The 24,448-nt window shown below is 39.4% G+C and overlaps 3 protein-coding genes across 7 annotated transcripts in view; 2 read left to right on the top strand and 1 right to left on the bottom strand.

The window, feature by feature from the left end:
- Window positions 1–26: 26 nt before the first annotated feature.
- LOC120452351 (E3 ubiquitin-protein ligase RNF13) lies at window positions 27–5,441 on the top strand. Its single transcript, XM_039636524.1, has 9 exons — window positions 27–354; window positions 2,161–2,438; window positions 2,506–2,678; window positions 2,741–2,835; window positions 2,901–3,094; window positions 3,155–3,347; window positions 3,447–3,803; window positions 3,867–4,014; window positions 4,127–5,441. Exons 2-9 carry the CDS (start codon window positions 2,328–2,330, stop codon window positions 4,467–4,469), a joined length of 1,614 nt encoding a protein of 537 aa, XP_039492458.1. The 5' UTR covers window positions 27–354; window positions 2,161–2,327; the 3' UTR covers window positions 4,470–5,441.
- Window positions 5,442–6,061: 620 nt separating this feature from the next.
- On the bottom strand, window positions 6,062–21,610 carry LOC120452193 (transmembrane and coiled-coil domains protein 2). 3 transcript variants are annotated; one of them, XM_039636304.1, is made up of 10 exons: window positions 21,101–21,610; window positions 10,312–10,494; window positions 7,948–8,607; window positions 7,787–7,851; window positions 7,215–7,717; window positions 7,015–7,135; window positions 6,842–6,946; window positions 6,651–6,764; window positions 6,383–6,558; window positions 6,062–6,314 (listed from the first exon to the last, which is right to left on the bottom strand). In XM_039636304.1, exons 2-10 carry the CDS (start codon window positions 10,454–10,456, stop codon window positions 6,188–6,190), a joined length of 2,016 nt encoding a protein of 671 aa, XP_039492238.1. In that variant the 5' UTR covers window positions 10,457–10,494; window positions 21,101–21,610; the 3' UTR covers window positions 6,062–6,187. The 3 variants fall into 3 exon arrangements, with proteins under 3 accessions (XP_039492238.1, XP_039492239.1, XP_039492240.1); XM_039636305.1 differs by having other exon boundaries at window positions 21,451–21,609; XM_039636306.1 differs by lacking the exon at window positions 10,312–10,494 and having other exon boundaries at window positions 21,451–21,607.
- A 906-nt stretch (window positions 21,611–22,516) lies between these two features.
- Window positions 22,517–24,448, top strand: part of LOC120452107 (histone-lysine N-methyltransferase, H3 lysine-79 specific) — a 43,394-nt gene continuing 41,462 nt past the window's right edge. The window contains exons 1-2 of one of the 3 annotated variants that reach the window (XR_005616437.2): window positions 22,517–22,754; window positions 23,150–23,446. The gene's annotated coding sequence lies outside the window, so the exon portion shown is untranslated. The other 2 variants (XM_039636182.2, XM_039636183.2) reach the window with 2 other exon arrangements.

A 24,448-nucleotide genomic window follows, 5' to 3' on the forward strand; every position in this document is an offset into this window, starting at 1 on the left:
CAGGAGCGATATATCGATTCAGTTCCAGCTCTAGCCCTGTTTGTGTGTGCGGATGGGATGTAAATTCTAATATCCGATAATTAGAAAAGTGAACCAAACCCAAAGCGTTCTTATCGCGTTCTGTCATGCACTTTTGGCAGCCACTGCGCTGTCCCTGTCGCAACTCGAACACAATTTAAAGGAACCCGAGGTCGCCCAAGCGCCAAAAGGGAGCAAAACAAAGTACAACGCAATACCAGTGCGATGGCGACGAGTGAGGAGGCGAGCGAGTGCTGAAAAAATACGATTGGGATACAGGAACTGGCCAGAAATCGCACCAATCGGTCGGCCAAAAGCTCCAGAAGCACCAATAAAGTGAGTGACCAGTGGGTGTACGTGAATGAAGGTTGGAAAAGCAGAAGAAAATCGTTCAACTGCTTTGTTGTTGTGCTAATTGAACGCACACAAGCACACTATCATGCACGCACACAGATGCGCCTGAAAAAAAAAGCACAACAAAAGCGAAAATACGAAATTAAAGTGCATTAACTTGTGGCTACTGCCTTCAATTGAGCGCATTATCGCTTATCCCTCTGCGCTTTTCACCTGTAACCCCCATCATTGTACATCATTCAGGAAATACCTCTGCCTATGTATGTATGCGTGTGTGTATGTGTACATGCCCTCCCCCAAAAGGAAATCCTTGAAACCACACTTGTGCCTTGTAAAGTTCAAGGTGTGCGTGGCGCGTGTGTGTGTGTGTTTGTGGGTGGGTGCTGCGTGCGCTGTGTAATGTGTAAATTGATATCGGCCTTCGAAACAAAGCGATTTAACGTGAATTTCATTCCTCGTCGCTAAACATTCAATCTGTATGTCCAGACTGTTTAAAACAATTCAGTCAATGCATATCACACATATTTATTCAAGATTCTTCGTAACCGCAAATTATAAACAATTTTTGCAGACTGCGACATGAAATTGTATTTGTTAAAGATCGCAAAATTGTTAAAAAAAAATAAATGGTATAGGAAAAGAGGAACTATAATTAATTTCTAAATTCCCATTAAAAGCTATCAGTAATTAGCAAACAAATTATGAAATAAAATAGTGATAGTAACTCACCCTATTAATATAGGGATCTTGAAAATAAATAAATTTACTAATGGCTCTTGCCAATTCAAATTAAGCGTGGCAGCTATAAATAATTTTGTAGTCATTACATTGCATTTACCTAACATTTTTAATTACATAAAATGGACAAAGAAGTTTACTTGGTAGGATCAGCTACTCATACATCACAGCCAAGTATTAGGCAATCCGTAGGGCGAAATTCTTGTAATTGCACGCGCCTCCCTAGATTACATTTTGAATTGGAACAACGAATGGCGGCCTCCCATTTATTGCTTAACCATTCAATAAAAACAAAGTCACGTTCTCACTGAAGCCGCCTGCTTCGTTTGTCTATCGATGTGCTAATGCCTGGTGACGTTTTCTTTGTCAAATCGAAACTTTAATACACATTTTGTGACATATTTGCACACCTCTTCCCGGCTGTGTGAGCCCAACAGATTAGCAGAATTTGTAATTCTTCGAAATAAAAACTTTCCACTTTTTTCTGCCCCATCTGTGGCTCCAATGCGTCGACGTTCTGGCGACGACTAATTAAATGGCCATGCGATCTCGTCTTTGGTTTTGGTATGGAACGGTGTTTGTGACTCATTTGATTTGGAAAAGGAAGGCCGGAACGCAGACCTATTTGTTCCAATTTCTGCAGCTGCCCCCAAGATCTCGGTGACTACTGCCTCGCGCTAAAATCAATTGATTGCAAATTGAGTACAATAGCAGCCAAGGAGTGAAATTCGTTGATTTTTCTGTTCTATTTGAAGAGCCTCTGTCCGACTGTGTCAACAAACAAGCCAGCTGTAAGTGCAGCATGACTGAAGAAACTTCAATTTTGTTGTGAGTAAGCAAAACAACACCTCCAGTTGGTCGTAAAATAAAAAATAATCATCACAAGCCGTTTATCTTATCAGCTCAGCTCTTTGTTTGCCATTGCCTCGTAGGCGGGAAGGAATACCTCTAGCTTTTTTTCCCTTAAAGTGAAGGGTTCAGGAAAATATAGTGTTGCAACACCCAAATAATCATTAACAATATGTTAAAATTAACTTTTTTTTTTTTAAGCCCGAAATCCAAGCGCACAGAATCGCTGGCGGTGAAATACAGATGAGACATGCGAATGGTGCGGATGGTGAAAACAAATCGCTGCAGCACTGGACATAGCGGATTAGAGCAATAACAGTATAGACGAAGGCCTGATCGTCTCCAGAACTTGTGTGCTGCGCGACAGAATGTCCAAGGGAAGTGGCCACATACTCACCCTGCTAGGACTGTGCCTAGTCTGTTATGAGGCGGCCTTGGTCAATGGCCACGTGCTGGTTTACCGAAAACCAACCAGCCAGGCAAGTTTAATTTTCTGTTACTTCTGGAATATTATTACAAATATTAATTACTGTTTTTTACCAGCAGTTGATTGAGGAGTTCAATGATTTGCCAGCACAATTCGGCCCCCATCTGCCTTCAAATGGTCTCAAAGTGTATGTGGTTCCCGCCAGGCGCCCTTATTACGGTTGTGATAGCTTGGACAGACCACCGCACCTGAATTACCCACCCTCAGCCAAATTTGTGGCACTTGTATCACGGTAAGCAAAATGTTAGGCAAAATATTAACGATTTTATACGGCATAACTGAAATTTCTTGCAGCGGAGGCGAATGCACCTTCGAGCGGAAGGTACGAGTGGCCCAGAATGCGAGTTATTCTGCTGTGATTGTTTACAATAATGAAGGCGATGACTTAGGTTAGTATTTATACATTGCTAGTAAAGTCTATAAATGATTTATGTAAAACCATGTTCAATTACAGAGCAAATGTCCGCCGACAACATAACGAATATAAGAATACCCTCGGTTTTTGTAGGCCACACGACCGGTAAAGCACTGGCCACCTACTTTACTCCCGATGTGGTGCTTATCATTAACGATGAGCTGCCCTTCAACATCAATACCCAGCTAATATTGCCGTTCTCCATTCTGATTGGTATGTGCTTCATCATTATGGTAAGAGATCTAGAGTTTTAACGCTGTTTTCTATACTAACTACATTTCCTTCCCCATCAGGTTATCTATATGATCTACAAGTGCATCCGCGAGCAGCGCCGCTTGCGTCGCCATCGACTGCCAAAGAGCATGCTAAAGAAGTTGCCAGTGCTCCGATATACCAAGAACAATGCAAACAAGTACGACACTTGTGTGATCTGTCTGGAAGACTTCATCGAGGACGATAAGCTGCGCGTGCTGCCCTGCTCACATCGTAAGCTTTAGTTAAATAATTTTTGAATATTTATTTTTTTTTTAATATCACATTAACAGATAAATTGCCTAATGCAAATGAATTCGTTTTTAATTGCAGCCTATCACACGCACTGCATTGATCCCTGGCTTACCGAAAACCGTCGCGTCTGTCCCATTTGTAAGCGCAAGGTTTTTACGAAGGGCGAAGCGCGTGCAAGTCGGAGTCGACAGCCTTCTTTGGATAACGTCACGGATACGGATGACGACACAACGCCGCTGCTGCAGCAACAGCAGTCCAATGGCAGACAGATGGGCCATGTGAGCTCTGCTACTTCGGCTGCTGGAACGGCTGCTGGGAGCAGCTCGAGTGTTGCGGCGGCAGGTGTCGCCGGAACCACGCGACATGGAACCTTCCGTCGTGGAGACGCTGGCCGTAATCCGTTCGAGGAGTCCCAGAGCTCTGACGATGAGAACGGTACGTCTGCTGCCGGAATCCATTATTTGTTGGCTTAAATAACTAATTAAATTGCTTGTACAGCTCTGCTGGACTCTACTGTGCATCCGGCCACATCTTCTGGAGCACACGAACGCATTAATCCCTTTGATCGTGCTCCGAATCTACCGGCCCACCTAGCCGAACAGTTTACTGAGAGACGTCACTCGGTCTGGTCGAGAATAAATTTTGGGTAAGAAATGCACTGGTAGATGAATAATGAATACACTACCAAGTATACTAATAATTATTTTCTAAGTATGCATAGAATTTATATTAACTATTTTGTTTATTGCTTTCTCAAGCTCGTTGTTTCGCCGGCAGCCGGCTGTTATTAGTGTGGCGGCGCCACCCTATCTGGAGCGCGTTGAGTCCGGTACCAGTGCCATGGGTCTGCCGGTGACGGGGACAATTGCTGTAGCCTCGCCCGCATCGAACAACATCCTCAATCCGAATTTAAGCGGATCCTTCAAGGACGAAGACGATATGCCACCGCATCGGTCGATCTACGAACCGATAGCAATCAGCACGCCTGCAAATGACTCAGCAGCAGTCGACGATTCGGCGTTCCTGCAAACGCCCACGCAAGGCGGCATAGGCGTGGCCGCCCTGCCGCATAGCGCATCCGATCGCCAGTTTCTCATATGAGGCGAGTTAGTTCGCTGCAAGTCCTTAGCCTGTATGTTGTAGGTGGTCGGTCGTCGATCCCCGAACCATGAGCCCAGCCCGGTTCGGAGTTGTTCATTTGTGTTCGCGATCAGTGCTGTGGCTGCCAGCTTCTTTGTTTTAAACAATTAACAAATGTTTATTATTAATATTAATAAATATGTAGCCGAACCTTGTGTTGGACTGTGCGCTGTCCTCCTTCCTGGGCACCCACCCACAAAAACCCACACAGACACGAAACACACACACACACGTCATTTATACGCGTATACAAATTGTGATTTATTTTATATACATTTTACAATTAACCCAATTGGCATACAAAATATCGCCTCGCCTACAAAGTCCCAACCAAAAATCTAAACAATAGATGGAAGAGATAAATACAACGTAACCACATCTAAGATTAAATTGTTTACCTGATTCGCATTAATTATTGATTCAAAAACCAAAATATATCCAAGCAACACTCTGCACACCTATTAAACCGATTCACGTTTTAGTTAAGATGGTTCTTTTATTTCGATTATTTCGAGAACTGCTTTTCAAAACCATTGCAATGAAAATAATTAAATCAAATAATTAAGAGGCGCTGGCCTGTATATTGTACATTATTCTCGATTTAACTAATTTTAAGTTTACTATATAGCATATGAATCTTAAATCCAATGATGTAATAAAATGTCTACCCATTGTCTTTTTTTTGGAGAGCAGAGTTTTTTCAAATATGATCAAATTATATTTCAAGTCAAAATCGTTGCCACACTCCACTAAAAGTAGGAAACTTAACCTTTTGTTATTTTTAATTTTTCTCAAAAATAATTAAATACGCAACAAAAAATGCTGTTCACATGATAACAAAAACATTTAGGGCATAGATGCAAATATAAAATGCTGTGGCAGTGTAATCTAAATTTAATTTACGATCAACAAAATAAACGTAATGGACATAAACTAATCAATCGTTTTTCTTAATAATATACAAGTTCTTGGCTGTGGTATATGTCAAAAAAATTGTAGTAAATAAAGCCTAATTTGTTTCAAAACTAAGATTTTGTGTTCGCCCCATTCTTAAGCACTTTATGGAACCCCGGGAAACGTTATCAGTTTATTTAAAAAAAAATAAAACAGGAGAGAACGTTACATTTTGGATTGATCAATGGAATGAAAAAGTACATACTTACCTATATATTTGGAAAATTCACTGATGTCGTGTAAATTATGTGCAATAATAATAAAGTGCAATTCCAAAAGAGGCAATACTGGTTTTTAAAAAACTTTCCCGCAATGAACAAAATTTTAATTTATACAAACTTTCATTTTATATATTTTCAATTATTTTATAGTATTGTTAATATTTTATATCGGTAATACATAAATTATGTATATTCAAATATAGTTGAGTAATGCACGGAGACTTGTCAGCATTTTCAAGTTATTATACGTATAGTTTAAATCAATTTTGCTAGATTTGATGCAAGAGTGTTGTGTGATGATTATATGTGTGAAAAAGAGTATGAATGTTTTGTACAGTTTCTCGGGTGTGTTTGTTGTGATAATTGATACAATTTCAGTTAAAAATTATTGTTATAATCGTTATCGATAAGCTATATACAACATATGCACTTTAGAACTTAGTATAACTAAAGAACGTGTTAACTACCCGGTAGATGAGAAGGTGGCTCCCAAGCTTACGTAGTTTACTTGACCACCAGCGATTGCTTGAGATGCCGCACCAGCCCGGACCCAATGTCCTGAACATCCGGCCATTGTCTTATTACAAAGATGACGAAACAAATAGACAAAAATGTTGTGAGAACGCGAACCCTAGAAATAAGTAAAACAAATATATAAGTAGTGCTTATCGTGAAATAGTAGTAGTCAGAAGTAGTTACCTCGTTTTGAGAAAAGGCATTATGATGCCTGCAGCGGTGGCCACAAGCAGGAGCACCACTTGCAGTATCGTTAATACCACATTGATGAGTTTCACAACCAAAGCCCGCGCATTCGAATTGTCAATGCCCTCGACGGTGACATATTGTTGCTGCGACATGTGCTCCATTTTTGATATCTGTAAAAAGTGCTCACTTAGACTCGGTTTGCATTTGGCGCGATTGGGGTTTGAGGGGTTGGGGCTGGAATCCCCAAGCGTTCAAAACTTACCCTTGTTTGACAGTTCTCGAGCACTTCATTGACGTCACGTAGTCTTTCATCGCTTTGGTATTGTACTTTCTCCTCCATGTCGGCAATCGTTTGCTTCAGATTCTCAATTTCATTCTGTCAAACAAAGGCGGCAAAGCATAAGCACGAATGTCGGGCAAACTGCCAAAGCGTCAGCCAAGTGAACTACGAACCTGATGTAATTCCGTCAAGTCATTGATTTGCTCCTCGAGTCCCTCGGCACGATAGCGTTCACTTTCGAGTGTGGCGGTCAGATTGTTGAATTCCTTTTGGCTCGTCTACCGAATACAGAAATATTAGTCGTATTAGCACAGCGATTTCGCTGGTTTCCCAAAAGAGCGCGTACCTCGAGTCGTTCGATTCGCTCCTTGAGCTTCTCGTTCTCGGCCTTTCGCTCGGCCAGCTCAGTTAGCAATGTCTTCAGCACTATGTGATACTGGCTGGCGCCCGACTGGCTTTTACCAGACCTATTAGCAAATTTCATAAACATCGTTCGTTAGGTTCGTTTCTATCGTTGTGTATTAATCAATCCTGAGCTGCACTTACCCTCCCGGTATACTTTCGCTAGTTACGCTGCTGCATTCGCTGCCATTGTCACTGTTGAATTTTCCCGTACCGCTTCCCGTTCCGGTGTTGTTGTTCTGGCCGCCGCCACCCGAACCCGTCGAGGTTCCGGCTCCAGGCACTTGCTGCAAACGCTCGCTGGCCAAAACATCGGTATTGGTAGATTGCATGCCCTGTAGCTCGGCTTCGCTCATCTGGTTGATGTTGTCGGCGCTGCCAAACTTGTTCTTGATCAGGTGCGCAAACTCCCGTGGCTTGGACATCACCGACCCGGAGAAACCGGTGATCCCATCGCGGATGTTGCCTCCCACATTGCGAAGACCCTGGCCAACATCACGCAGCACCTCGCGCGGCTGACGGTGCTGGCTCTTCGTGTGGAATTGGTGATTCTGCAAATCCTTGGCTCGCTTTGTGTAGTTGTCCAGCTTTTTCTGCAGTTGCGAGATATTGTGTGCGCTTTTCTGGTTCTTCTTCTCAAAGACAGCCTGTCGAATAGTATCACATTGATAGCAATTATTTAATTCCTGTTAAGTGAGATAAGTGGGTGTACATACCTTGATGCGCTGCAGCTGCTGCTTGTCTGCACTGGCTGCCAACTTCAGATACTCGTTGACATTATCTAAATTAAACAATTATTACAAATTTAGTTCATACTGTTCAAAAGAGTTCAAATGTGCAAAAGGTTATACTATTTCCATTCCATTTATCTACTTACCGTCTCTGGCAGTTTGCTCCTGTCGGATGGACTCCTTGGTGCATTGGATCTTCGTGTTTAAACGGTCGATGGCCTGGACGCTGGAGCTGCGTTCGTGGCAGCGCCGATGGACTTTCTTGCTGTTGTCGAACTCGTCTGAGACAAAGGACGAGTAGTAGTCCTCGTTACCGGACAGCCGGGAATCCTCCAGACCGCTGCCCGTGCCGGCGCTTCCACCGCCGCCGCCTCCTCCACCACCCTGTTGTGGACCCAAGAAATCCGACATGTCGTTGACGCCAACGAGACCGCTGTAGGCCAGCAGACCACCCTGGTCAGAGCCATGCGTGCGTCGTTGTCGCTCGCGACTCCTCCGCCGATGGGTAGGACTGTGGCTGCGGAAGCCACGAGCCACCACCCCGGCGCTGCCCAAACTACCGGTCACCGTGTTGCCGCCGCTGTAGACAGCCGCCTGTGCAGCTGCCACTGTGCTGGATGAGGCCGAGGAATTGCTGTTCGTGTTCGCGGAGGCTCCTCCGGATCCGGACGTGGTCGCACCGGCCGTTGTCGTTGCCGCTGCGGTTCCTCCACCAGTTCCGCCGGCTGAGTGGGCAGTTGCTCCTCCCGCTGTGGCTGCTGCTGTCTGAGTGGCTGCCGCTGCCTCGCTGGCTCGCTCCCGGGACACTAGAGTAGTGTTGCGCATAGAAAGGTACGACTTGGGTTATTTTGTGAGTCTTATCTGCGTTTCTTGTCTTTTTTTGTTGTTAATTCTGTTGATCATGAGGTGCTTGAGAAGCAGTACATAGAAGTTTAATTCTTAACGATCATTGTATGGGGGGATGGTGATGTAATGAGTTATCTTCAAGTCGAGCTCTTTTGTTTTATGCGTATTCATTTTCATGAGACATCGTTTTCTTTTGTAAATATATTTATTTTTAGTTTGATTTAGTTTTAAAATGGTACACAAGATTTTTACTCAGAGTTTCCAAAATTTTATTTATTTTAAGTTAAAATGTTTTAAACGTTTTTAATAGATTATTCGAATGATGCGTTTGCGGTATTTAATTAAACTTGAATTTTATCACAAGATTTAAAATTGCTGGTAAAGATGACTTATAGATTTTCTATAATTGTTATGCTTTTGTGAAGTAAAAATAGTCTTTGTTTTCTTTAATTTGAATTATTTTTTCAATGGGCTTGAAAAGCGCTGAATATTGGTTTATCTACTTTGATGAATGGATGATGAATAGGCGTTTAAAAGTTATTGCATTTATTATTGACAGCTCTCTTTCAGACTGTCCGTGTCGCGGAAAGAGACAGACAACAAAGAAGAACAGAGACAAAAGAATCAGGGAGAAGAAGAAGCAGTGGCAGGCAGTTTAGTAGCGTTTAAAACGCGCGTTTCGCTGTGAATAGAACCAAAATAAGTAGTAAAACAATTATGTGAATGAGTGCGTGTGAGTGTGTGAGTGTGGTGGCGAAAGTGCATTGAGTGTGTGGCGGACTACTTGCAAAACAACTAGAGTCTTATAATATTTGGTATACCTACATTTATCAATGATTCTGATTGGGGTTGCTTGATTTGCAAGTGTAGCTAGTTAGGCAGGCTAACATTCAACGGTTACAAAGCTAAACAAGGAAAGTATAAAAAGATATAAACAAAAATATGTAAAGTGTGCAATCAAACAAATAACAGATGTTAGGCACAATGAAATGGATAATATAATGACCAAGGCACTCAAAAGGTTGCTATACATTTTGCTTTTGATTTATACATTGGCTGTTCGTAAGCTCGTTGCTGCCAAAGTCGTGAAAACATTGCGAATTATGGGCGTATAGGGGGTGTATGGGTTCGGTTTTTGGATTCTGGAAGATGAGTCATCGCTCGACCACAGCCGGGGTGGAAATTCATGGTGAAAACCTTTGGTAGAGGAAAATCTGCTCAGCTAACAAACTAAACATTTGCTTTGGAGATGCTTTGAACTTATTTCAAATACGGAGTGAAATTTTTACTGTCAAAGTATACTAATTCAATTTATCCATATCACCCAATCACATAATATTTAGATGTTTGATTTAAAACCCCATTCTCCTTACTCTTCATTCTTTACACTACTTCTGCTATAGATATACAGCTGTAAAAACTAATTGATTGCGGAATTATAGTATAAACATTATAGTATAACAACAAATAACCAGCACTCCATCCAGACTCCCAGATTAGCATTAGCACCGCTGATAAGATGCAGGAAGCTCCGGCTTTAGCACGACCCAATCATTCCAATTATGCGATTGACTAATGGACCAGAAGGCGCCCGAGGAGGGGCTTGGGAGGATTAGGAGGAGGAGGAGGAGTCCAGAGGATTGATAATCGTAATTGATAATTACTTTGCTCGGTGCTGCGGCTGGCAGAGGGTGAGCGACTGGCGCGCAGATTCGAGCTGGAACCGCGGGATGGACGCAGTGGCTTCAGCGTTAGGAAGTCACGATTCTGGTTCGGATTAGGGGCCGCCGCATTAGGCGTCGAGTCCATTATTGCTGCCTGCCATTCAATGACGACGATTTCGCTGCCTGCAAGAAAACAACAACAATTGCGAATGAATAACAATATTTTCAGTACGTATTCTAGTGGCAAAGTCTAAAGGTGAATCAACTGTCCGCCAGCTGATAATAATCCCGCATAATGGGATTATTTCAATATATATGAATATATATGTATATACAAGTGTGAAGAAAACTGGAGCACATTGAATAATAAATTCTATACATTCCTGGCATTTCTTGGCAGATGGATACCATCTTGAAAATTTGAATAGCCAAAATTAGTGCCATCGCTGACACATTTCAAGTGCTCGCATCCAGATATGTATGTATACAATCTATTCTTAACCAGAGATACGGTAGCAATTTGCTGGAGATACTGCCCCTAGCTACCAACCGACTATATCAGAGAATAGGAATTGATTATATGAAAAGTGTAGAACTCAAGTGGAACTCTAGGCGGCATGCCAATGATGTTGGTTTGTTGTGGGATGGACTTTGATAAAGACAGAAGACGCCTCATCATTATCATTGTGTGCACCCCGATACAAATTGTTTACTTTATTATAAACAGCCTTTTTGTTTGTCTTGTCGTCAGCACACCCATTAACACGTTTATAATTCACAGTGTTTAATCAGCACAAGGGAATATTCCAAATTCCATTTCATTTATAAGTGAATCGGTTAGACCTATCTTGTTTGTCTATTAATGGATGGATGGATGGATGGATGCCGTTCCAGATCGTAATCGGCTTTAATGGTTATAACTTTCACGCCCACTGAAGACCTACCCCATAGTTACTTTTCTTGAACCAATTGAGAATCCACCAGCAGCACCTTTCACTCACGTTTCGCTTTTTCTTTTTTCTTTCTCCGCTTTGCATTTTTCTGGTAATTTTCCGTTCGGTAAACCCCTTTAAGCTTATCCCCACATATCCAGACATTTTAACAGTCTAACAGTTTTCATAGCAAACGCTCGAGCTGGTTAGTTGCTTCACCCATTTTATAGCTACATGAAAACTGAAAACTTTTTTAAAAAATTACGGTAAGAAAACCACTTATAATGAATTTTTAAACCAATGGTAGGTGATGAAGCACACACAGATGGTAAATAGTGAAAAGTGTAAAATGCGTTGATTGAACTGCATTTAAACCTTATTCTATTTATAGAATAATTAAGGGTTTAAACTGCAGAAAGGGCTTTTATAGTTATAGAGAATTCTTTGTCATTGAAAACATATAGAGTTCATTCGTAAACATTTCTTATAGATGCATTTAAAAGAGTATGTTGCGCTTTCAACCCAAATGCTCATCTGTACTTGACTGCGCCACAACTGATGGGTATGTGTAGGTCGAGAGGGATGGATGGAATAGCATGGGTTCGGTGCCTTTAGCTACGACGTTTTGAACGACGCTGTGTGAATCGAGCATAATCATTTTCTTTGTGCCCCTTTCTTTCAGTTTGTTTGTGAATTTTAATCAACGTATTTTGTAACCTTTTTCTGCTTTTTGTGCTTTGCTTGTTATTCCGCGACTCGCTGTTTAAACAGAGAAACAAAACAATGTCAAAATAACAATAAGCGCATTGATATTATATACCAAGCGAAGCGAAGAAAGTCCGCGGCGAACTAAGAATGCCCTATGCTCAGACTGGCATTTACTAACTAATTACGAATAAATTTATTTTCCAAGTTTTAAGCTGATATATAATATTATATTGTTCTTTAGTAAACCATACTTGAAATAGATTTTACAAACATGAACGCATTTCATTTTAAAAATTAGAAATGTAGACAAAACCCCAAAATAATAACTAACAAAATTCAAAGTATGTTTTGAATACTAACCTGACTAGTTATTAATACAAAAATGTAATTCAATTCAATACAATTATCAGCCTCCATTGTAGACCCAAATCATTCAAAGTAAGCTTATCAATACGTGTACTAAGCGACACACAAGTGCAATGCGATGCAAATTAAAAAAGATTCAGGGTCACTGCACTCCCGACTTTGAAACTCATCATGTCGCAGACTATATCTCTCGTCTTACCCCCTTTCTGTTCCTCATTTTCTCAGATGACTAAATGAAACAAGTCGCAATTTGTAGTGATAAGAAAGCCAGTACAACCCTCGCAGAGAATGTCAGTTATCAATAGTGGGTTTTGGCATGCACATGAACTGATGTGAGATCCATCAGTTGAAAACGATTCATTTTCCGCATTTTGGGAATGAAGGAAAATCAATTTTAAACAGGTTATTTATAAATATCACTTCCTATTTTGAAAGTTTTATATAGCGAATGATAAAGAATCTAAGAAATCAATGTTGGATTTCAAGATTCAAGATTTCAAGTTCTAAACAACCTTACAAGCCCCTTTATAACAAATTATACAAATTGTACAATTAGCAATCTAAACATGCATTTTTTTTACATACTTAGAATTATGCCAAGACATTTGCTAATGACCCGCTACTGAATACCATAACGTTGCACATGCAACATCTAGAGATTCCGACTCGGCAGCGCATCTGGTTATCTTTTGTGAAGGTCACTGCGATTGGATTATAAATAGAAAGCACCGCTTTATATTATAAGTCAGGGAGCATGTAATTACAGAACTCAGGTCTCATTTGCATTTGCATTCGCATTCCATCCATTCCATCCACATCACCCTGTGAAAAGTAAGTGATTCTATCATTAGGCAGCATTTTGATGCCGTTTACAGACTGTGGTCCTCATAAAGAATACTGAACTCGACTGTCTGGAATAATTCAAATGACCTCACGATACACAGTTTATTCCAATTGAACTTCACTAATTGTCGAGATGATAAAATTATTGAGGTATTCCAGTACTTAAGGTTTACAACAGAGCCTTGCACATTTTTATGATTTTTAAAAAAGATATGCTCTTTATAACGCCAAAAACTGCTACTCGATATCTTTGGGTCATCAATTGCTCTTCAACTTTGTTTTATATATAAACCGTTGGTCTAAATTTTCATTAACTTTAACTTTGCTTTCGCAGAGTAACTCGCAACTTTGCCGGAATGTCAAACTATTTTTCTTTTCAGCTCGATTATACAAGAGTTGCGATAACTGAAGCCGACAGTATCATAAATGTTGTGCAGGTCAGGGTTTTAAAGCATTAGTGTACATATCTACATATATATACATATATATATTTATGTATATACATACGTACGTCAGCAGCAATTGAACGTTGAGTAAAGAATTGAAAAGTTTGCTCAACAAAACCCGTAAAAGTCAAGAAAAGAGGCAAAAAAAAGAAAAAACATAAACAATTGTGAGTCAACTTTTGACTGCTGGCCCATTACCTCAACAATTTAACAAGACAACAAGCGATGTTGTCAATGTATTTTCTAGATGTTACTTTGCCGCCGTCGTTGTTTCAGCATTTTGCGATCTGTTTTATTGTTTTATTTTTGCAGGTGTTTAAACTGCTGTTCGAGACAAGCCAAAGGTACGTTGTAGCCTGTTTGTTGTTGTTTATTTTTTTACTTTTTACGACGACGACTTTGTTCTCATTCGTTGCCAGATACAAAATGGGGTGGTGGAAATGGCGGCGACAGGGGGGAGGTGGGTGGCAGGTGTCAAGTGCGAGTCGTGATTCATGCGAAATGTACATAAAACAAGGAAAAACGCTGTAGTCCAGTTCTTCGACTATCAGATACCCGCTATTTAGCTAGAGAAAGTCTTTTAAAATATCCATACAATCTGAGTAATGGGTATTAATATGAACTATAGTTGAAATGCAATAACTATAAGCCCACTTTGTTGCAACATCTTAACTCTACAATGAAAATGCATTACTGTTGCACAAAAAGAATCTACGTGATTTATTTTATCATATAAGAAAACAAGGAAAACAAAACAGCTTTCTCTCTTCAAGTCCCATGACAGTTATATCGTATCGTATATTGAAAGCACCCTAAGAAAGGGTACCAATAACAAAAGAGTTGCGCCACAAGTTTGCTTTGTTTTTTTTTTGTTTTAGATAAGCACACCGGGAAACCGTCATAATCGACAACCACAACCACAAAAAAAATAGCCGGGAAGAGAAAGAAACGCTTGTGCTATTTTCAATAAGCTTATTATCGCTGCATTGGATACCCAGTGTATCTATTTTCAAACTGCCACCGAAAGATATCAGCCATTGCAATGGTATTTTAATTACAAACCGTATTTATCAATCAATCAACAAAAGTGTGTTGTGTAAGTGGAAAAAGTGAGAGGGTAAACCTATTTCACTATCTGGCATAATTACTGGGTAGCACGGGTGCAAGTGGAATCAATGACTATTAGATAACAATTTAGATACAGAAGAAATATCCATCGACTTTCTTTACCTACGAGTGTATCTCCAAACATAAATCATTCTGTAAATCATTGCTGTAAAACATAAAGAAAAACCTAATTTATAGCCTACCAACAACAGTTTTCTACTACTAACTGCTTTTTGAAATGAAAATAGTTATAGAATGACAACGAATGAGCAATTTCCGGGGAAACTCATAGTGGTTCCCAGGTAAGCAAAAGTTATAATATGTGACACATTCGAATGCACCAAATGAAGTCATTTTGGAAGTAAATAGGAGTAGCAATGACCATTTGTTTGTTAGTTTCTATCATTTATCTTGGACCACAGTTAAATGCTTTAGTTAAGAAATAACGCTTTCAAAAATATACTTGCGACAAACCCAAATTGATGTTATTTTCACTCACGTGATTTTCTTTGCGAACTTCATATTTTTATTTTGTTTTTATTTTTGCGGAAAGATTGCTCATCAATTTATTCGTGCTTCGGCCTTATCTTATGTCCACAAGAAGTCCACACACCTGACACTAATCAGAGCGCAGGTGTCGGCTAAACCCACATCCCATTGATGTCACATCGAGTGTGTAAATATAACATTTTACTCATCGTAGACTTATTAATCAGAGGACAACAAATGAAGGAAATCTGATAACAGAATTTCAGTATGCAAAAGGCGGAATCGGATATAAAACGTCTAACAGAATACGTCATTTTGTTGAACAACATGCATCCTGTATTCATCTTTATCTAAATGACTCTGATTTTTCACCTCACCTCTGCATTTTTCTAAAATGTGTCACAACAATAGGAAATAGTTTTCTTTTTTGGTTGCTATTCTTTGTTGAGTTCTCGTATTATTGTTTACATCATTTTTCATGTTTCCGAGCCACCATACTTTTTTGCTACATTTTATGGACATTGGATCGTAAATACTACCTAATTATCAGTTCAGCACATAATCTTTATTGCTGTGCAATCGCTGGCCATAATTTTGTTCTGCTCCGTCACTAGAAAGTTGTGTTCTAAAATGTTACCAGCAGTGCAAATATCCATTAAAAATGTTGTGAACTCAGTGGTGAGTACTTCTGGATTGGTTTTTGTGGTTCGGAAGTTTTCCAGTTAACAACAGAGTAAGTCAGCCAGGCAATTACCTTTATGACATTTATTCAATGCTTAATGCTACAGTCTGCGGTGCTGGTTCTCCATTTTCTCTCTGCGGGACCATCTCTTCCGCTGCGGTTTCCCATTAACGCAATTGGTTTGTGCCACTTTCTTTGAGATACTCGCAGCACGAGTCCAGCATGTGGGGCCAACATGATGCTGCGGCAACTTGGCAGATACTTCTACGTGAACGAGAAGATCTTTTGGCCATTACTCATGGCACATTTGAAACTATTTTATGGCTTGCTTCCACACCAAAACAAGCAGCTGTGGGTGTTCGCTTTTTATCTTTTTCCTACACTTTGTGTGTTGAAAACGATAGACCATCGAAAGACCAAAACCTTGACCCCGCGTACAGGTGAAGGTTGTTATGTTAGATAATGGAAATGTTCTTGAAATGGATTTAAAAGTTGCAGCCAAAATCATCAATCAAGTGAAGTCTTTATTGTGTCAAAATAGAGCAATAACAGCGAATAAAAATAAGATGCTATTTATTATATTTCAAAATTTAATAAGTCCAACGTTGCATTTAGTATCCATTAATGTCACCTATTCAAAGTCACTCAAACAAATTTGTTGTGCTCATTACACAATAATTACATAGCTTAAATAAATTGAAAATATCGTTTGTCCATAAACTAATTGCTTAAGCTCGATCGACCACGCCCCAAAGCCAATTGTTTCATCGTTCAATTTTGGCAAGGCACTTAATTAACTTTTGCTGCGGGTCAATAACCCTTTCCACCGCAAACTTAGGCTCCAAATGAAAGCGGAGGCCCAACGAAGTTGAGTCGGGTTCGGACATCAATTTTATGGTGTCATGGCATTTGTTAACAAACACTCCGAGCTGAACTTTGAGCCGGGTGGAGCTTGGAGCTCGACTCGGGAAGTTCAGTGCAGTTGGTGACTCAATGCTATTTCTTGGAAATTAAAAGAAAAAAGTGCTAGTAGTAGTAATAGTTAGGTAGATATTAAATTGACAAGCATAGATTATTCCAGGAAAAATACTTGCGACCGATTTCTAAACTATTTCGTTAAATTAATGATTCGTCTGCTTCTTCTAAAAGAATTTGTCTCCTTTATTAATAGACCTAAATATGTCTTCAGCTTCAACGTATTATATACAAATTAGTCACATCTCAGATTGTTAGGTTCAGCAGTTGTTGATATATTACTCATCGAATATGCGGACAAAGATCAACTTGCTTAACATTTTTACACAGAATGTTCAATGAATTGACCGACGACCAAGCGTCGTCAGCAAAAGCTCGCATGACTGAAATGCAAATATGAAAATAAAAAGCAAATAAATAAATGGTATAAACAAATGAGACGCTGCGAGTGTCGTGCATGAAATATCAAACTCATGAAAACCGAAAATACCGGAAAGGAAAACACAAAGCACGCTGCTAACTTGGCATACACACATGCAAAATCATTTTTGGTCATTGTTTTTGTCGTGTGCTGTATGGTACATAAACCAAACCCAAAATCCAGAACGAAAACTCATAAAGCAAACGGATTTTTGAAGGATCCAGAATGAAGCATAACAGCATGAGGTGGGTGGGGCTTTAATCCCCACCTATATTTCAAGCCCCAAAGCGGAATGATTCATGAATGCCTGCCGCTGACACCAAATATCTTTCAGTTATTGAATTTAACTTGTTCGTAACCGAATCTGTATCTGTACACTACAAACAAAAAGGGAGAACATGTATTTTTTAATACCCGTTCAATTCTGTCTTTTTGCCACGCCCACTCTAACGCCTACAAACCGCTTAAAACTATCAGTGTTGAAATTTTTTCTTTGGCACTTCCACTAGCTGAGTAATAGGTATCAGATAGTCGGGGAACTCTACTATAGTGTTCTCTCCTGTTGTATTTAAAAACAATGGTGCTTTTAAGCATTCATAATCGCTTTATCGGTGCCGAACTATACCATATTTGCTTACTTCTAATTGAATTACTAGCCAAATTGGACAAATTTATATTTATTTATTTATTTATACTTATTTATTTTATCATGGGCTTGGGTGCGGGCACTTAGTTTCCTGTACATTTTTGTCGCCTCGTCAAACCAACATTAAATTATTGATTGACAAATCCTGAACCCTTTTCATTTTCCATCGAGTCCATCAAGTCGAAACTCAAAAGGTGAAAGTGAAAATGCACATTTCTATTGTCGCTCTCTCTTTTTGTTTGTGCAAAACAATTTATCAATTTATGTGTAAATTTTCACAACGGAAGTGGTTGAAACATGTGTGGGGCCACCAGAGCGGCAACGGCAAAAATAACTAACGTACAAAAGCTGTAGTTTAGTTGGACTTATAAGGTCATTGTCATATTTGGTCATCTGATCGTGTATATTCGTAGTGGATGAGTCACTGAGAATCAGATATTCTCCTTTACAAAAACACTTTCCCTAGAATCTAGCGAGATCTAGAGCTCCAAATATGTATGGTTTTATAACGAATCTTTTCCGAGAAGAATTGCTACCTTGATGAACTTGATGAGCAACCAACACAACTGACGTTTAGGCAAGGTATGGACATAAGTGTTTAATCTAAATTAGCAAGCTGACGTCATCAGCAACTGGACAAGTCCCATAATCCGAAGCTCGCCTTGGTTACTGAAATTTGGCCAGAGTTCCTCTGAGAACCCAACGTTTCAACAGTCTTTGCTAAGTGGGGAAACATTGAAGAACAAATTTAACATTCCTTTATAAGTCGATTAGGATTAATAAACCCAATCGGTGCGATTAGTAGGGGAGTGGGAAAGAGTTCGCAGACGAATCTAATCAAGATTGGATGGGTGCTCAGACTTGAGGTAGTAAAAGTAGCAAGTATGTATTTTTCAAAAACCCACATACATATGTACAATAAGCCGATCACGATTATTTGTCTTCGCAGGCGGAAATGCGATTGGTTTAGGTTATCTCTGGGGTGATTTCTTAATTATTGACCAGCGGGGCGGCGAAAGTCTAGTAAAACATTTCTGCTGGGAGCGTCGCTTGTTGCCAGGACAAAACCCATTCAAAGAGCCGGCTCGCACATGGCCATCTCTCTCTCTCTCTCTCTCTCTGCGTCTCTCTTTTGGGCACACGCCCAAAATAGAAAAAAAGCAAAAAAGCAAAACAAACAACAACAGCAGAGAATAAACAGAACAGTGCAAAAGCAACAACGTCGAGGTTCAAGAACAAAATAAAACAAAAAACTATATCACTCTGCCTTCGCCCATCAAACAAACTTAATTAAATGTGCAAATAATTGACGTGCTTTCGTGCTCTTTTTATGCTTCGATTATATTGCATAATGCACGAAATTTGTATATTAATGGTTTTGGGAAACTGGGACTGAAAACTGGGACTCGGTCGAATCCGAAAGTAATTTATCGCCAGGTTTGTTGAATACTCTTTTCGATCTTGAAGGGGAAGCGGGAAAAGAGAAAGCCAATTAATGTGGATGACAAATGGCTTAAGTCAAATTGATCAGTCAAAGAGTGATCAGCATAAAGCGTTGTAATTACGAAATGCGAAAGATCATGTTGGAAATTAATCACTTAACTATTGGTGTAAATGATTTCCTTTAATATGAAACTAATCAAGAAATGCCGTTTACTTCAAGTAACATTAAAGGCTGTGATTTTGGGTCTTTTGGCACATGCAAATCGGCTATTTTAAATCCCACTGGCTAGACAGTAAGTACGATGCCCTAATCTGCGCTCTCATGATCCAGCATTTTCCACTTCACCCACCGCCCGCCCACCTGTTCTTTGACGTCATCAAAGGCAATAACAATAACTCTCGCACTCTTGTGGGCTTTCGGAAACTTAACATATATGTACATATATCCAGATCGGCGTGTGTTCAAGTGTTTTGGCGCCGTTGGCAACAAACTGAGCCAGAGCAAATGGTTTTCCATGCTCTTGGTGGATTTTGAAAATCAAATTAAGCAAACATGAAAGTTCAAGCATTTGGGCTAACGAATATTATTGATATAAAAAAACTTATTATGCATATGCGAGCGATGCGGGCCCACAGAATCATAAATACAATCATCAGTTGTCAGAGGCCAAAAGCGCTACATAAGTCGAGGGAGCAGGGATAGGAGGTTGATCTGCACACTAAATTAAATAAATAATATAAACACTGCGCCAAAAATAGCTGACAGGCAAACGAGACAAGCGACCAAGAAAGCTACACTAAGCAAAAGTAGAGTTTACATGTTGTCACATTATTTAGCACTTTAAAAAGCGTTTCACTCGTAAATACATAAAATTTTATTTAATTATCAACATTATTTTCTGTAACTCTTTTGATGTTAAGTATGATATTCGAGCTTTATTCATATAAAATTTAAATTAAATTAAACTAAGTACTGTCAACTTTATTTAGTTCCAACACCACTATACTTTTCGCTCTGTGCAAAGATAGCCTCGCTATAAATGCCGATTCTTTTAATTTTCCGTCCGCTTACATTTATCATGCCTGCTGAATTTAATTCAATTGCTGACAAAAAACGTGTTGTTGTGGATTCAACCGTGCCTGTCTCCGAGCAACAACAAATGCAACAAACTACGATGACAACAAACAGGAAGATGAGCCTATAGAAAGCAAATTTGCTCAAGACGGTCTCACACAAATGTGCAGCTTAGTGAATTAATCAACTATGTGCAGTGCCCATTGGAGGAAGGGAAGTGTGATTGTTGCCAAGCCATAAGAAGCGTTCCCTGCTAATATTTACTGAATTGAAGTCGCTATTAACATTAATTGTGTTATGCTTATGTCAGTGGGAAGGTAGGTGCTGGCTTTAAAAAATGTTGATTACCAAGATTACTAAAGCTCCTTACATACATATGTTAGATTCACTTTTATCTGCTGACCAGCCATTTCGCTTCACATCAGAGATTAATGACTTATGAGACGAGCCAAAACGAGCTTCTTGAGGCCCGAAAAAGTTTGGATCAGTGTTTTTTTTTTTCCGCATAAAATATAAGCAGGCAGGCCAACACACACGCACACACACGTTCGCGGGCCACAGGTACGTGCGGGCGTGTGGTTGTGAGTGTTGGCCTGGTTGAGAGTACACTTAAATAAACAATTTTGAACCCAAAACAATATTCAGCACGCACTCACCTTTGCAACAACAGTTATGGAGGTGCACCCGCTCTCTCTCTCAGCCTCTCTGCCACTCTTTCTCTTTTCGCTTTCTTGGCTGCTGCAACGCTTGACTTTTATGCACACATCAATTTTCAAACTGCGACGCCCTTTTTCCGATTTTCTCTCTCACCAATAAAACAACACTACCGCACTCAGCACACACAAACACGCACACACTCTGTTAACAACAATTTGGCTCTTCACTTTTTGTGTATTAGATTTTCCTCTTTGATTTTTCTTTCGCTCTGCGCACCTCGCGAAAAGTACTGTTATTTTGCTGGACAATCAACGATACTTGTTGTTAAACAGCGGACGTCGCTTCTTACATTTAATTGGCTGCCCTTTCAACTTGTCCACTGCCAGTTGCTGCACTTTATTTTTTTTGTTTGAGTTGACGGCTCGCCTGCTCTTCGCCTTCGTCTTCGTCTTTGCTCCGACGTATCCACACGACCAACCGCCGCTAAAAATCAACACAAAGTAAGTGTGGTCGACGCCTTTTTGACAAACAAAACCAAAGGAATAGCAAAAGAGACCAAAAGGGTAAGCAGCTGGTCACACTACCGAACGGTCACGCTGGCTTGGAACAGTGCTGCCAGAATGTTTTTATTTCTTATTTAAAGCCAAATTAAACATTTATTTTTAGCACTAAATGCTTTGATTTAGCTAAGATTCTGTGTATAGAATTGGAATTAAGTAGTCATACCAACAGACATAACTTAAATCAACCGCACTGACAGTTCCATTTAATCTTGAGCTCGTTTATGTATTTATGGTACAAAAGTTTATACAATTGGAATAAATTTCACAATTAGTAATTATGTATACTCTAGAACTTGAGAATAGGGGAAGTAACTTGTAATGTGGAATATATAAAGCACAATCTTTGGATGCTAGAAAGTGCTAAAGAATATTAATAATTAATAATATTAATTAATAAACTAATAATAATATTAATATAATATAATAATATTTAAATTTGATTGTTTGATTCGCGCTCTCTTATGCTTATGGGACACACTCTCCGATCAGAAGCTGTTCACACTGATGGAGATTATCTTAGAATGGGCATACTGAATATCGATGAGCGTACAGTGGAGCAAAGTAATTGCTTAGCAATTTCTCTTTTTTTAGATGTGTTTGAAAGTAAGGCATATTATAATACGAGAAAGAACGCTATAGTCGAGTTCCTCGACCATCAGATACCCGTTTCTCAGATATGGGAGTGCAAACAAGAGAGTTCAACCATCTTTTTGGCATATCAATCCGATCCGAAAGTAACGCAATTTTGAGCAACCAAAAATCCCAATGACGTATAACAATCGAATATTCGATTTCAATTTGGCGTTAGTCATTTTTCCTCCATCCGTTAGGGATTCTTCGTTTCCTTTTTGTGTTTTTGTTTCTCTCTTTCGCTGGAACATAACGGACGTGTCGTTGCGTCGTCCTCCTCGTCGCGCGCGTGTGTGTGTGTGGTGTCTGTGTGTACTGAAACATTTTGGGGTCGTAGCAAATCGGAGAAAAATTCTTAATTATACAATACAATACTCGTGCTTGTTCTCGCAGCGAATCGAAGTGAGGCAATTGTGAGATTTGGCCGGAAAGGAAGAATACGAAAAATTAGCTGAATTACGTGAGTAGCCAGTGTGTGAGTGTGTGAGCCAGAGTGAGGCGGTAAATCAGTACGGCGTGAAAGAGAAAGAGCAGCAAAATATAATTTGCTGCGAACGCCTCTGTGTGTGTACGTGTCTGTGTTTAGTGTGCATGTGTGCTAAAACAAATGCCTAAATTGCAACAAAGAAAATTGTATGAAATATACGAAGCGAAGAGCCGAGAAAGCGACGAAGAAAAAAGAGGCTGCTGCTTGAAGAATAAGAAGAGGCGGCGGAGCAAGAAGAAGAGCAGCAGTAGCTGCCGCGAGTTTTTTACGCGTGTGTGTTAGTGTGCATACAATTGTGTATGAAAAAGATTAAAAGCTAATCAAAAAGTGTCAAACGTAATCTTGTATATCTCCCGTGTTTCTTACAGTGCTTGACAACGAAAATTATATCACATAGTAAATACAAAATACATCTAAGGTTAATCATATTGCTTAATCAGAGAACTGCGGTTTCAAACGTCTTTGTCTTCCCCATCTTCTTAACTGAAATGCAACTAACACCAAACAACCAAAACCACCAACAACAACATCGAATGGATTAAAACAAAAACCAAGAACTTTAAAAGAGAGCAGTGAGAGAGAGGCGTCGGCTAACGGCTTATCAATTGACAGCGCGTGGAGAAAGAAGGAGAGGGAGAAGAAGCAGAGCGCTGAGTGTGCTAAATGTGAGTAATATTTTTTAAACCGAAAGCGAAATAAGAGTTAAGAACGGGAAGAAATGGCGAATAACTCTTCGGAAAATTTGTAATATTAACTTCGGTGTGTTCACTGGTCATACTGTTTGCTTCTCCGATAAGAGCGGAAGTGCAATATCAGACACTCTTGGGAAAAGCCAAACGTATTTATTTATTGCTTTCCCATGTGCCGGATACTCCGGAATCTGGGGCAGTTAATTATAACGCTTGGGAAGACAGTAGGCGGTCGCCCTACCAAAAGTGCCATATAAGGTCATTAAATTAAAATGGACTTCTATTTGATAATTTATTAGCAGTCGTTTGACAACTATTATTATTTGACATAAAAAAACAGATTTGAAATTTTGCGAAAAAAGTTTATAATGTGTAATGTTTAATAAAATGTATGATTTTAAGTTTGTCAGAATACAAAATATTTTGTTTTTCAAATGTGATTATTAAAAAGTCTTCATTTTGCCTACGAATATGATGACTAAGAAGATTTTAAACTAACATACTTATTTAAATAGGATTTAATAACCTAGAAGTGATTTCTGTATTGTTGCTGACGTCCATTAAAAGTTTTAAATGCTGTCAGTGGCAGTAAACACAATCCAATTAAAGAAACCCCAAAAGTGGAAAATCTAAGAAAGAGTGTTATTTTTGTGTGTGGTGATTTAAGGATATAAAACCGGATATAAATTTGTATGTATATAGATTTAGGCCGAGATATGCGTACCATTTGGCCACTTCGATTTGGTCCATTTATTCTAACCGCATGTTTTCTGTCAATTAAAGTTGTTGCACAGCATCAAATGTTTTTTGTCATTCATCTAAGTCTTTTTTCCTGCTCAAAAAGGATAACAGAGAAAATATTCGACAGTCAAATTCCCAATTAGCATTTTTCTTTTCAAAAGGATTTCCTCTCATATTTGACTTGTAAAAATTAAAAAAATAGCAATATAAAGCAATATTAATAGTATACACTTGTCT

Source organism: Drosophila santomea, chromosome 3R (assembly GCF_016746245.2).
Source record: "Drosophila santomea strain STO CAGO 1482 chromosome 3R, Prin_Dsan_1.1, whole genome shotgun sequence".
Taxonomy (NCBI): domain Eukaryota; kingdom Metazoa; phylum Arthropoda; class Insecta; order Diptera; family Drosophilidae; genus Drosophila; species Drosophila santomea.

Bases quoted from the DNA above. Each gene is read 5' to 3' on its own strand.
- LOC120452351 (XM_039636524.1), top strand. From the start codon at position 2,328: ATGTCCAAGGGAAGTGGCCACATACTCACCCTGCTAGGACTGTGCCTA. The intron at 2,836-2,900 runs GTTAGTATTTAT...GTTCAATTACAG, and splicing joins TAATGAAGGCGATGACTTAG to AGCAAATGTCCGCCGACAAC. The intron at 4,015-4,126 runs GTAAGAAATGCA...TGCTTTCTCAAG, and splicing joins TGGTCGAGAATAAATTTTGG to CTCGTTGTTTCGCCGGCAGC.
- LOC120452193 (XM_039636304.1), bottom strand. From the start codon at position 10,456: ATGGACTCGACGCCTAATGCGGCGGCCCCTAATCCGAACCAGAATCGT. The intron at 8,608-10,311 runs GTAATTATCAAT...ACACTACTCTAG, and splicing joins CAGCCGCAGCACCGAGCAAA to TGTCCCGGGAGCGAGCCAGC. The intron at 6,765-6,841 runs GTTCGTAGTTCA...TTTGTTTGACAG, and splicing joins ACTTGACGGAATTACATCAG to AATGAAATTGAGAATCTGAA.